The sequence below is a fragment of the Sebastes umbrosus genome, chromosome 12 (genome assembly GCF_015220745.1).
Source record: "Sebastes umbrosus isolate fSebUmb1 chromosome 12, fSebUmb1.pri, whole genome shotgun sequence".
Classification (NCBI taxonomy): domain Eukaryota; kingdom Metazoa; phylum Chordata; class Actinopteri; order Perciformes; family Sebastidae; genus Sebastes; species Sebastes umbrosus.
In genome coordinates this window covers 25,022,516-25,035,531 of record NC_051280.1, presented here as the reverse complement: position 1 = coordinate 25,035,531, position 13,016 = coordinate 25,022,516, and the positions used below count along the sequence as shown (strand labels likewise).

The 13,016-nt window shown below is 42.3% G+C and overlaps 1 protein-coding gene across 1 annotated transcript in view; it reads right to left on the bottom strand.

Annotated features, from left to right (window-relative positions):
- Window positions 1-3,147: 3,147 nt before the first annotated feature.
- Window positions 3,148-13,016, bottom strand: part of LOC119498845 (low-density lipoprotein receptor-related protein 8-like) — a 96,409-nt gene continuing 86,540 nt past the window's right edge. The window contains exons 15-19 of the mRNA XM_037787918.1: window positions 9,178-9,319; window positions 8,337-8,489; window positions 6,534-6,824; window positions 5,617-5,685; window positions 3,148-3,488 (exon numbers count right to left, since the gene is read on the bottom strand). Coding sequence (XP_037643846.1) covers window positions 3,148-3,488; window positions 5,617-5,685; window positions 6,534-6,824; window positions 8,337-8,489; window positions 9,178-9,319 — 996 coding nt within the window. The remainder of the gene's footprint in view (window positions 3,489-5,616; window positions 5,686-6,533; window positions 6,825-8,336; window positions 8,490-9,177; window positions 9,320-13,016) is intronic.

Genomic DNA, 13,016 nt, shown 5'->3' with positions numbered 1-13,016 from the left:
ACATGATTGTTCTATTTAAAGTTGTGAAATGGTCACATGTTTTAAACACATGGCTGAAGTTGTGAAATGGAACTACTTTGTTAGGTTTAGGCAACAAAACTACTTGGTTATGTTTAGGAAAAGATCACGGTTTGGGTGAAAGTAAGTACGTACTACATGATGTGGTTACGTACTAACGAAGTTACGTATGTAATTTAAAATAATTTAACGTGTTGACTCACGAAACACAAACAGCAGTCTACTGGGTGAAAATCCTGTGCTTGTTTGACCTCCTCCCAATGTGGACTTTATCGCTCTTTAAATTACATCACCTGACTTCCACCTTTGCTCCCGTCATACTTACTACGGCCACTAGGGGTCGCCGCCTTACAACAAACGGAACTAGATGCCATCTTGCGATGGGATCACACCAGCTGCAACGGCAAATTGGGCCAGGGGCGTAAAGTGAGGGGCCCTATGGCTCCTTCCCCACTGTCTACCCCCCTACTTCCGGCGCCCTTGCTTGGACACCAGCCATCTGTGATCTCAACTACACACCTGTAAAGTTTCGTGACTACATCTTACACGATTGTGATGCTATCGTTTTGACCAAATTTGTCCACAGACAGAGAAATATAAACACGTGGCACAGTACTCAAAACCTCCTCTGTGGTAATTCTCGCTATAGTAAGTGTCTCCAGGACCACATTTTGCCATGATGACACACACACAGACTCACAAGGTGAAAACAACACCAGCCACACGCTGTGGCGGCTGGTCTGTTTGGACAGACGACCTACATGGCTGTTTTTGTCGGTGAGCACGACTTGGATATTTTGTAGAAGAAAATGAAACAGCACACATTGAGGAAATTTTCAGTCAGATTTTATATATCAATATATAGAGATATTCAAAAGTAATCCATTACAGAAAATCAAAAAGTGGAACCAGTTTGGTCTTCAAACAGTTTATCTTTGCATGTATAGTAGTTGGCTGATCCCTGTCCTTTTTCATGAAAAAACACTACAGGAGAATGACAAAGTGAAACGAAAAGGCACAAATAAAACAAAAAAAAATCAATCATCTCATTAACACCAAGGTTGGGAAGCGTTTTACTAACAAAGGAAAAAAGGGGGTCGCACACAGAAAGGATGCTAAATGGTGCACAGCAAGAAACAACACAAACCACTTTGGTGGATAATTCAGATTTCTTACAATCAGGGAATGCAGTGCTCCGCTTTTATACAAATAAATTAATATACCTGTCAACACTTTATCTAAAATCTTATGTACATCTTTTTCTTTTACATAATTGTATAATACATTATCAAAAACCTTATGAAAACATATTTACAAATCAATGAATCAAAAAGCACCCTCAACGCTTCTCCAGTGTCACACACACACACATACAACACACACACACGCACGCACTTACACACCTGTGTATTCACACACACCTTCACACACTTTGTCTTCCATGCAGTACATGATACAGAAGGCATTCGAAGAGGGTTGTGCAACAAAGAGCATACAAAACGGTTCAAATATGGCTGTGGGATGAACGTTAGCACTCACATGCATAATAATGAACACACACACACGCACACACACGCACACACACACACAGACTTTTTAAGGTTAATGAATGGAGAATCAGTGTTAAAGACGGGACTAAACCAGCAAGAGGCATGTTCACTGATGGGACAATTTGGTCTCAACCTCGTTACATCAGAGTCAGACTTTTTGTTTTCTGTGGTTACATCACATGACGGCTCTTTTTCATCATGCAGCCACCAGCTGAGGCCTCCCACACGGCACTGTCCAAAACTGTCTACTCAGATATCGGCCATCTCAGGAGGAGGAGGAGGAGGAGGAGGAGGGGAGCGGGCTATGGCATCCAGCTTGCTTTTGTGAATATGTGTGCGTGCATTCATGTGTGTGTGTGTGTGTGTGTGTGTGTGTCTTGCCCAAAACAATGAATGGCTGCATTGTCAGCTGGTGAGCAATTATGCATGCTGTTTGTGTTTTCAGAGGGGCCAAGTGCACATTGTCTCCGTCCTCTGGAGAACAGCGGGAGTTTTTTGCTATCACTGCACTCGGTCGTGTATTTATGTGCGCATTTGTCACAGTCAAAAGCGGGTGATCAAATAAAATTCTTAACACTCAAGGATTTTTGTCAACCACGTTAACACTGCAGCCTGACTAAAAGCTGGAGTCTATTGCTTTTCTCAAACCATTTAACATCTAAACAAGTCACAATAAGAAAGAACGTCTGCGTAAAAAAATCCAATTCCCTCTAACCTCACACATCCTCTCTGCTCATACAGCGGGTCTAAATACTCTATGTCTCCATTTTCCTCTTTCCTCAATCTGCAAACCTGCTGCACTCTCCAACCCCTCTGCGGTGTTGGAGGTCAAATGAAATCATTCCCTCTCAAATCAACTGCGTTCAACTGCAACAGCAAATGTTAGACAAACTCACCCTTGAGAAAGCACATAACGTGGGTGGTAACCTTTCTTTAAAATCAATCTGAATGAAGAAATCTTACAAAAGAAAACCCATCCAGGACAAGCTCCGGTAATGACATTTATAACATTTGTGATTGATTCTTACATGAATCTGTACAGATTGTCCCGTCAACGCAGTTTGCTGTCCCAGTTTCAGAGCTCCTCCTTCCTAAACAGTGTTCCCAGAGCTCCACGGCCCACCGGGATTATAACACACAAAGCCCAAATTAATACATCGAGGACGAAACAGAACCTCTCTCCAGCCCCATCACAAAATATAAGACACACTTCACACACCTCACTCAATGCAAATGACTCAAAAAGAGGAACCAGTCTGACTCCATATTCCAGTTAAGGTCAATGTTGGGAACACATTACAACACTTTAGAAATCTGTAATAATCCTCAGCATTTACTGGAGAAAAAGTAGATCCAGCTCCAGCACAGAAAAAGTATTTTTTAAAGAATCATGTTATTCTTATTAATTCTGCTGTTTTTCAAATGGAAATTGGCATAGGACGTGGCTGTGGATGGCTGCATGTAACACTTGATGATATGTTGTTTCGTACCTTCTGCAAACTCAGTCCAAGTCACCCCTGACCTCACTGTGTGTGCGTGTGCCTGAGCGGCCGTCTTCCCCTGAATCCGCTGTCGTGGGTCACTTGGCGGTGGTGAGCATGGGCTGCTCCGTGTACCAGTGAGTCCCCGGATCGGGCATGCTGCCCCCGAGCGGCAGGGCGATGAACTGCGGGCAGGTGCCGCCTCCTGCTCCCACGACTCCCATGTTGACGCCCTGCGGGTACGGGTGGTGGTGCGCGTGGTGTCCCATGCCGTCGGTCCGCCCGATGTGGATCTCGTCCTCCTCGCCCTCGCCGGTGGTCTTGCGGTAGACGGGGTTGTCGAAGTTCATGCTCTTGGTGGAGTTGGTCCGCCAGTTGCGCCACACCATGTAGACCCCGGCGCACACCAGGCCGAACACCACTGTGGCAACGATAGGAACTGCATGCGTTTAACACACAGCGGCAGGGACACGGGAAAGGGGGGAGCGTTAACGAGGCATCACGAGTCCATGGCATGAAATGAGAGAGGGCACAGGGAGGAGCAGAACAGGCATGCGGGGGGACATAGAGGGCGGGAGGGTGGCAGCGATACGAGAGGTTGTGTGTGTGGGCGGCTCGGCTAAACATCGGGTCAAAGTCGGGGTCATAAACACCGACCAACACAGACTCTATATCAACTGTGTGAAGCACCATTAGTGGCCTGGCTTTGGAGTAAATTAGTTTTAAACTCTCCTTGGGGAGAACAAATTCTAACTATCACATTACATCACAGTCTCTTGGCAACTCAGCAAATGTGTCCTTGAATAAGCAATGTCATTTAATAATGCTTTATTAAATTACGCCAATAAAGCACCAATAAAGCTTTCATGGAGTCTTTTTTTCTCTCATGAACTGTCTGTTCACCTCCTTAAAGTATATAACAAGAACAGTCGGTCTGAACTAATTGACTGACTCATTATGTTTCATTTTGGTGTTGCATTGGTTTTACATGTTTATACCTCAAAGGTGCACAGAGTAGTCTACGGTAATATTTCCCACATATACAGTATGTTTGTTTTTCTAGAACCTGTATATATTCTTTATAATAAGTGGTGTCAAAGTAGAAAATATTCCCAGAGAAAATTATTGTCCTCGACCAAAGAAATTCTTAGTCGAGTAACACTCGTAATTCAGCATGAAAAAAGCAGATGATATGACTAATCAACTAAAGAAATCTTAGTTGACTAAGACCAAAACGGCCGATTAGTCGACTTATCGACTGACGGGGCAGCCCTAGAAAATGATTATGTTAATCAAATATTTCTCCTTAAAAAGGACAGTTCCATTTTCCAGAGTAACGTTTTTTGGAAAAAGATGTTGTTGTTGAATCTTTTAATATCATTTTTCAATGCCCTGAGCACCACAAACAAAATTGACAGTGATAATCCAATCATCATCTCTCCTGTTTTTAGTTTACACTCCAGCAACCCCAGCTAATGTAACCTGAGATATCATTACGTTGGCTAAACACATTAGTGAGTCTGACAAGCTTTTTCTCTTGAGACGTTAAAAATGAAAACATACTGTTTGCTATGAAGCCAAACAGAGCTATGTTTGAACAAATAGCAGTCGGATGTTACATTTTTTCCTTAAAATACTTGGACTAACCAGTTCTCCACTGCAATAAAAGAACAATATTGTTTCTAAATATCTGGATGCTGAATTTGTCCTGGGTCATGAAGCTTTAGCAGTTGTTTAGCATGATATCATGTATGTACTGTAGCCATTAAGTATTATATATTTAAAGTTAGACAGTGTTTTCAACCACCTCATGTAGCTAATGTTAACTTAATTAGCTACCTAGTTCAGTAGATAAAATCACCTAACTGCAGCTGATAATTCTGCAAGCTACATTTGTCATTTCAGCCGCCAAAATCGACAGTTACCGGCTAGAAATGAAAACCCTGCTTTTGTCTACATCTGCCTGAAATCAAGGACCCATTGTTTCAGAAATTACGAAGAATTTTGAGCGGTAAATCTGCCACCGTTATCTCTGTAAACTGCATGTGTGCCATGTGGGAACAGAAAGATTGACAGGTGTAGTAAGTAACTAAGGGGGGTGCTTAGCAAACAGTCAGGTCCATGCACCTCCATCGCATTGGTTGTCAAAATGTGGGAAAATAAAACCAAAACTATCTGGGGGGCTAGATACCACTAGTGGTAAGTGAGAAAATATTTTTGCAATTTAGGTGCACAAACCGCTTTCTTGTTGTATTATTATGCTAAACACACAGAGACAAAAGGTGTACTGACAAGCCTGGCTGCAGCAGAACCCAACACAACAACAGTGTGAGGTGAATAATGCAGTGTGGCAGCAATGTCAGACGCACAGAAAATGACTCCTGAGAAAGCTCAGCGAGGAAGAGCTGTGGGCCAGGCTTCTCTCATCCTGCCACAGCAGGGTCAGTGTGAATGGACTACAAACACAGAGTGGCCATGGGCAGCAGGTCGACAGCAGCTTTACGCAGCCCTGCCGGCCTTCAATGTGGACAGACGCACACAGACAAAGAGGGCTTCCGGTGACTTACCGATGGGGATGACCACTCCCAAAACAGCCACCGTCAGGTTCTCGCCCAGGAGGAAATGCTCCCTTCCAGCTGAAGAGAGAGGGATGGAACGAGAGAGAGGAGTTAGAGCGAGAGAGGACAAGCGTACGGGATAAAAAAAATGTGTGAGAAACGGCGTGAGAGATAAAGCAGGATGGGCAGGACGGGAGGGCCGGTGGAAGAGAAGGGAGATAAAGCAGAGTGGCGGGGAGCGGCTGATCATGCGTGCGCGGCTGTGAGTGTTTTACAAAGAGGGACAGATAGTGAAACAGAGGTTGGAATAAAAAAAACTGAAAGACGGGAGAGGAAAATGATGAGTTGCTTGGCATTTGTGACCTTGACACTGCCTCCGACCTTCTACACTTCATCCATCCGGGGCTCCATCATCACCTCACACTGATTTACATATCACACACTTATTTATGTGCAAGTGCATGCATGCTCCTCGCAAAAACATGCAAACACCCCCGCAGCCCACACGGAGCACAATTTATGAAGGGAAAGGCGACATTTTCAAGGCGACCATCCATCAGTCCTATTAAAGTCAGTCGAGCGCGGTTGTTGGGGCTAGTAGATACCTCACTTTAATGTCATCATTACATTGAGGGTGAGGTTGTTAGCTACATTATGAGTGTGAATAGGACTGGTGAATGTGGTGCTTAGCAGGAAATGAGGACGCTCAGGTGAGAGCGGCCCCTTTATCAGAGAATTGGGCCCCATCTCTTTTTAACTTTGCCCTTTCAAAATCATGCAGAGGACCCCAGAGGTCACATGACAAAGGTTAATCACATTGTGCTGGATTTCTTCAAAGTAATGAATGTTTACATATCTGCTTATTAGTCTCCAAATGAGAGTTATTTATAGTATTTATAGTAGTTATCAATTCGCAGCCCACTTACAGTGTTGAGAGACGCTGCTGTCCCCCCCAGGTGTGGTGGAGATGACCATGGCGGTGGCGGTGGAGTGGGAGCCCAGTGCCTTTGACTCTTGTGACGACAAAGGCTTCAGAGTGGAGAGGGGCGTGAGGGGCTCGGGGGCGCCAGAGGGAGCTGTGGTCAAGTGGGGGGTGGCGTCCGCCTGCGATACTCCTCCCGAGGGAGGTGGGAAGTCTTCCGCCACAGTCGCTCTGGTGCCAGGTGTAAATCCAGTTGGAGGTGAGGATGTCGGTGTCAGGTCGTCTCTTGGTGCTCCTGCAAAGAAAGGAAGAGCACCAGAGAAAGCTAGAGAAACTGAGATATTGTTCGACGATCCATAACAATCATCACATAAATATTAATGAGCTGACCAAAAATAATCATTCACCACTACGGGTGGGAATCACCAGAGGCCCCATGATACGATATTATCTCGATACTGAAGTCAAGTTACAATCTTATTAGCGATTTTATTGCATTTATTACCTATTTTCACCTGCAAATTATGCAATTTGTCAACATCTGTTTTATCTAATAAGAGTTAAGTTTTCTTTGTTCATTTCAGAGTTTTCATTCACATATCGTGAGGTCAGAGGTCAGTGGACCCCTTTCAGAATGGTCATGCAATTACTTTTGAGCGTTATTTAGCGTTCTTGCCGACAAGCTATTGATAAGATATGATACCGGTATCTGGACTCTAGCTTTAAGACTGAGCTACAACCTCTGAAAGACAAAATAGCGGCCACCACATTGTTAAGAGGTTAATAGTTTACATAATAAAAGATCCATACTTAACGTCCGTGTATCGATACAATATTGCCACGCAAAATATTGTGATACTATGCTGTATACATTTTTTCCCTCATCCCTATTCACCACTCACAAGACCTATACCTGTCCTTGAAGAGGGTGGACACAATAACAAGAACTCAATATACAGCAGTGCAGGAGGTCAATCAATACTTCCTTTGTGAATCCCATGATGCTTCTGTCAGTAAGAAAGATAGCATCAACATATACAGTATATACTGTATATATGTGCTGTTACATTGCATAGTGGTCCATGTAATTGTATCCACTGCCTGTATGTGTTGCTTAGCAACTATCTTTTTTTACTTACAGTTTCAATAACTATGTTGCTTGGAGGGAGTGTATTAAATAATCTATTATTAATTATTACCTAATACAATTAAAATATGAAACAATCCATTACATGCGTTCTACTGTATTAGCTCTGTGATAAAATGCATTAAGCCAGTCAGTCATTAACAGTCTAAAGAGCAACGAGTCTCAGGCAGTACAGTACGGTGCTTACTTGAATATAATGTGACATAACAGGTAAATTAATTTTGAAAAATTATTATTTGTTACTTATACTGAGCTGGTAACAATACAATATAGAAGACATGCAAGATTACCTACATTATCTAGGCCTATGGACTTTTATAATGAATTCTAATTCTGTTATCTCCGGTAAACATTGCAACCATTATTTACTGTTCTTGTGTTATTTGTTCTGCCTCCATATGAAAGGCACTTTAAAAATGCAAGCTATTATTATTATTATCGACATTGGAAACAATCGTCAGTACTAATCCAGTAGGCAACTGCCCAAAAATCCCTCAAGTTTCCCCTCTGATGACACTCGACACAAAAACTAAGAGCTTCCTTAAGCGAAGCAGGATCTGATTATCTCCACAGTAAGCACTGTGGAGCTCTGCCCACCAAATCCCTTTAGGTGCTATTGATTACTTAATACTCTCAATTAACACTCGTAAACACGCTCACCTGGCACACAGCCCCTCATGTCGGGCCCCAGGTCCTGCCCGTCGGGGCAGGCGCAGGTGTATTTGGGCGAGTGTTCAGTAATCTGTGGAGCCTTCAGACACAAGTAGTCACATCCTCCATTGGCCACACTGCCCAGATTACAGCTGTCTGGGCCTGGAGACAGAAACAGAGAGAAAGAGAGACAGACATGGAGAATTACATAGTTACGGTTATATAAATAAGATTATCACTTATTCACAACATGGGGTGATAGCAGAGAGACTGAAGAAGTTGCTGCACTTTATTGTTCCACACTGTGAACACTGTTGAATTCTCTTTCAACAAAGCCGGTTACAATGCGTAAATAAAGTCTAAAAGAATACAAAGAATCAAATCTGGCTTCATACAGACAATTGCTGTAAATATTAACCAGATCCTGTGCTACTGTGCCAGGTACCAATCCACTGTGTTCATCACCAAAGTTTAGATGCAAACTAGGAAAGACAGGTTTTGTATGAAGATGGAATTGGAAAGACACACAACACGACCATCACATTCATGATTAAGAACTTCGTTCAGTTCAACTCAAATCTGGATTGTCCTGTTAAGAGCGAACCGGGGCTGGAGGCAAGGCTTTGACAGATGTGTGAATGTACTGCTGCTCCCAAAGCTTTGATCACTCCACCACAGTCACAAGCCTCCCCATCATTTATTCATGTGCCTGGGTCGACACGGATCCACGGAGGAAAACGTGGCCGCAGAGATGCGACTCGGCTCACACAGTCACAGCGAGGGGGAGGAAAGTGAACAGACACACATCATGCAATAAGTCCCTCACTCATACTGCGCAGTGCGCACACACCTTGCGGCTGGCGGAGCTGGTGGAAGACCACGAGGTCGTGGGGGTCGTTGAGGTTTTCGGCCAGCGTGTGGATGTCTTGACCGGTCAGCCTGTTGGCCATGAAGACCGCCGCCCTGTCTCTGTCTGTCCAGTAGATACGATCCTGAAACATACAGAGAATCATTGTCTTAATAGGAGTAATAAACAGAACAAGTTAGTCAGGGTTTGAACCCAAGAGCACATTTTGGCAAACAGCTACTCCAACAGCAGGGCTGCTATACAACTACAATTTATATCTAATCTCCGCAATCCACAACTAAAGAAGATGGTCACTTTGTGGCTTTTTTTTGGAAACTCGGAAGTGTAAACTTACCGTACAATCCTAGTTAAAAGTCCTTTAGTCATTTATTTATATTATTAATTTGACTTGATGTTAGACTTTGAGTGATTTTATTGATGATGATATGGGTATTAATTCTGTTGGCTTTGCTGGCAGTATGCTGTCGCCCAGTCCTCTTGACTCGTGTATCTTAGTTATTTTTAGCAGGGGTCAGTTTGTCCACCACTTTGATCCAGACTGAAATATCTCAACAGCTATTAAATTGATGTGGTACAGACATTTTTGCTCCCCAGTGGATGAATCGTCAACATCTACTAGATGGTTTGGCACCAAGTTCATGCTTCCCAGAGGATGAATTCTAATGACTTTAGTGTTCCTCTGACTTTTCTGCTAGTGCCTCCAACAGAAATGCGAGACTGTGAGCATTTCTATTGCCTCCTCACAGCTTACTGTGCTAACAGTGCAAACAGTCAAAACAACGGTAACAGTGCTAACAGAGGTAACAGTGTTAACCCGGGGGGAACCGGAGAGTGGCTGCTACGCTTCTGCGACAGTGTCATTGGTCGGGACGGCGTAATCAGCTGAAACCGCTATATGAGAGCTGTGCAGAGCGGCGGCCGTGAGCTAACCAGTGGGGCACGCTCACATGCATGAACATGAGCTATAAGTACGCGTGGCTGCCCGGCTATGTCAATAAAGCACAGAGAAGCTTGGATTACAACACACACAGAGGGAGAGCAACTTCATTCTCTGCTCAGGTAGACGTTACTCCTCTCTATCTTTACATAGCAAATAACTGTTAGCTGCTATATTAATACTCTGGATGTCGAATAGAGAACCTTTAAGTGAGATGTCTCTATTAGATGGATTGCCATACAATTTGAATTGCACAATCTAAATTGTAAAAACTTCAATAATCCCTTCATTTTTCTCTATCACCATCATCTGGTCTAAATGATTTGTCCAATACTTTGTTTTTTGACCAAATATTGTACCTGCAAAACTAATGACATTCCCGTCAGCCTCAGCTGTACTTTGCTAACACGCTAACCTAAAATGGTGAACATAGTAAACATCATACCTGCTTAGTGGCTGCATGTTATCATTGTGATGCTGATGTTAGCGTTTAGCTCAAAGCACTACTGTGTACAGCCTCACATAAGACGCATGCTGTGTGGGAGAACACACAGCGCTAACAGCTGTAAATACTTGGCTCAGAGTTCTCACACGTCTAATTTATTTGAGGAAAAATAATGAAGGGAAAATTAGGGCAAGTGAAATATGCACTGATAAATATTTGTTGTCACACATTTTCTAATTCATTATCTTGAAAGAGTGCATTAATGTTGCTTTTGCTGCAAATAATATGAGGCGATGAATCCAACAGGGAAATGCAAATGCAGAGGTAAGACATGTTTTAATTCAATTGGAGTGCAACGGTAAGCAGCAGGCATGTAATAAATGGGGCTGTGACACCCTTACTGTGGAAGAAGATTCAATCTATCAGTTGGTTTTATATTTATAGGTTTCAAGAGTCTGGCATTCGTTACAACGTTGGGTCTTAAATGATTAAAACACATCCTATTTAGATCTAAATATAGAAGCTCAAAAGCAACCATGCTTGTTATTTATTAATTGATTTGTTTGCTTTGTTTACACAGTTCACTCCCTCAACAATTTAAAAAGACACACTGACATTTTTTGCGGTTGCCTTAGAAACTACGGGCTAATCTCCAACAAGACAATAAGCCTCGCCACACAAGCGTGTATGTGTGTGTGTGTTTGTATTGAGTCTGTCCGTCACTGAGTCAGAAAGAGATGGTAATGTGATGTACACTACAACAACACGCTCCAGTCAATAACACCGAGCCTGGTGAATGTTCAACATCCTGAACAAGAAGGTCACCTTGTTGTCACAACAGGGCAGAGAGCAGAGGAGCCCCGCATCGATCAGGTGTTACACCAGAGGGAAGTTATCATCGTTTCTGTGAGTTACTCTACAGTACTGCCTGCAGGGTGGACTAACAGTACAGTACAGTACAGTAAGAACAAACCTTCAAGGTTAAGCTTTGGACAGCTTCCCTCTATTGGTAATTTCATTTTTAAAGGTTAAAACTGTGACATCTGTGAGCAGAAACAACATTTCTCTGTAACAAGAGAGCTTTTTAGCAAAGGTGGATTGTAACTGTAATCCATGTTACTCATGTATTGTACTTCATGACACATTTTAAGGTACTTGTATTTGAGTAGTTGCATTTTAAGCTACTTTATACTTCTGTTCCACTATATTTCAGAGGGAAATGTTGTACTTTTACTCTGCTACACTGATTTGACAGCTATAGTTACTTTTTTATTTTGCAGAATAAGACTTTACATACAAAACATGATGTATTTTTTTAGATTGAACTGATGTAAAATATTTAATATTAGCTCCACCTCGACCAGCTACATTGAAATGCTGCTTAAACATTAGTGCATCAATAATAATCCAGTAATAATATACAGTATGACAGTATAACATTAAACAGGGGCCTTCTGCAAAATGAATGCTTTTAGTCTTGATACTGTGAATACATTTTGCCGATAATACTTCTGTACATTTACTGAAGTAAATTTTGAAATGCAGAACTTTTACTTTTTCCAGTGGAGTATGTTTACATTAGGGCTATATATTGGCAAGAATCTGGCGATACAATACGTGTCATGATACAGGTGTAACGATATTGTGATATATTGCGATACTGTAAGCAAGGTGATATATTGAGATTTTTTAAATCTAATTTTAGGAAAATTGACATAGTATAAAAAACACACCAGAAATACACCATTTTAGAATAGGCAACAATAACACAATAGCACTGCATGCAAAAAACTGCATGTGATTATCATAAAGTGGGCATGTCTGTAAAGGGGAGACTCGTGGGTACCCATAGAACCCATTTACATTCACATATCTTGAGGTCAGAGGTCAAGGGACCCCTTTGAAAATGGCCATGCCAGTTTTTCCTCGCCAAAATTTAGCGTAACTTTGGAGCGTTATTTAGCCTCCTTCACGACAAGCTAGGATGACATGGTCATAACTTCACTCTCGATAGAAAACTGAGCCTGTACCATCTCCGAAAGATCGAATAACGGCCAGATTCAACGGCGAGCCATTGGATTTTTAAGAGGTTAATTAAAAATCAATACAGTGTTTGAAAGAATCGATACAGTATCACAACACATAATATCGCGATACTGATGTGTATCGCTATTTTCTTTAACCCCTAGTTTACAGGTTGGTTTTGTAAAAGTAAGGATCTAAATACTTCCTCTTCTGCTTTTTAGTTGAGGCGTCTTTACTCTGTTGCTACAGCAAAAGGAGGAACATTTGAATCCAGTGTTTTGACTTTAAAAAAGTCCCCAGCTTCATAACCCCTTAGCTCACAAATGTACCTCAAACCCAAGTGGATACTTTCAACAAATCCATGTTTGTAAATCTGGGTTGCTGCTGAATGAAATCTGTATCTCTGTTCCCACT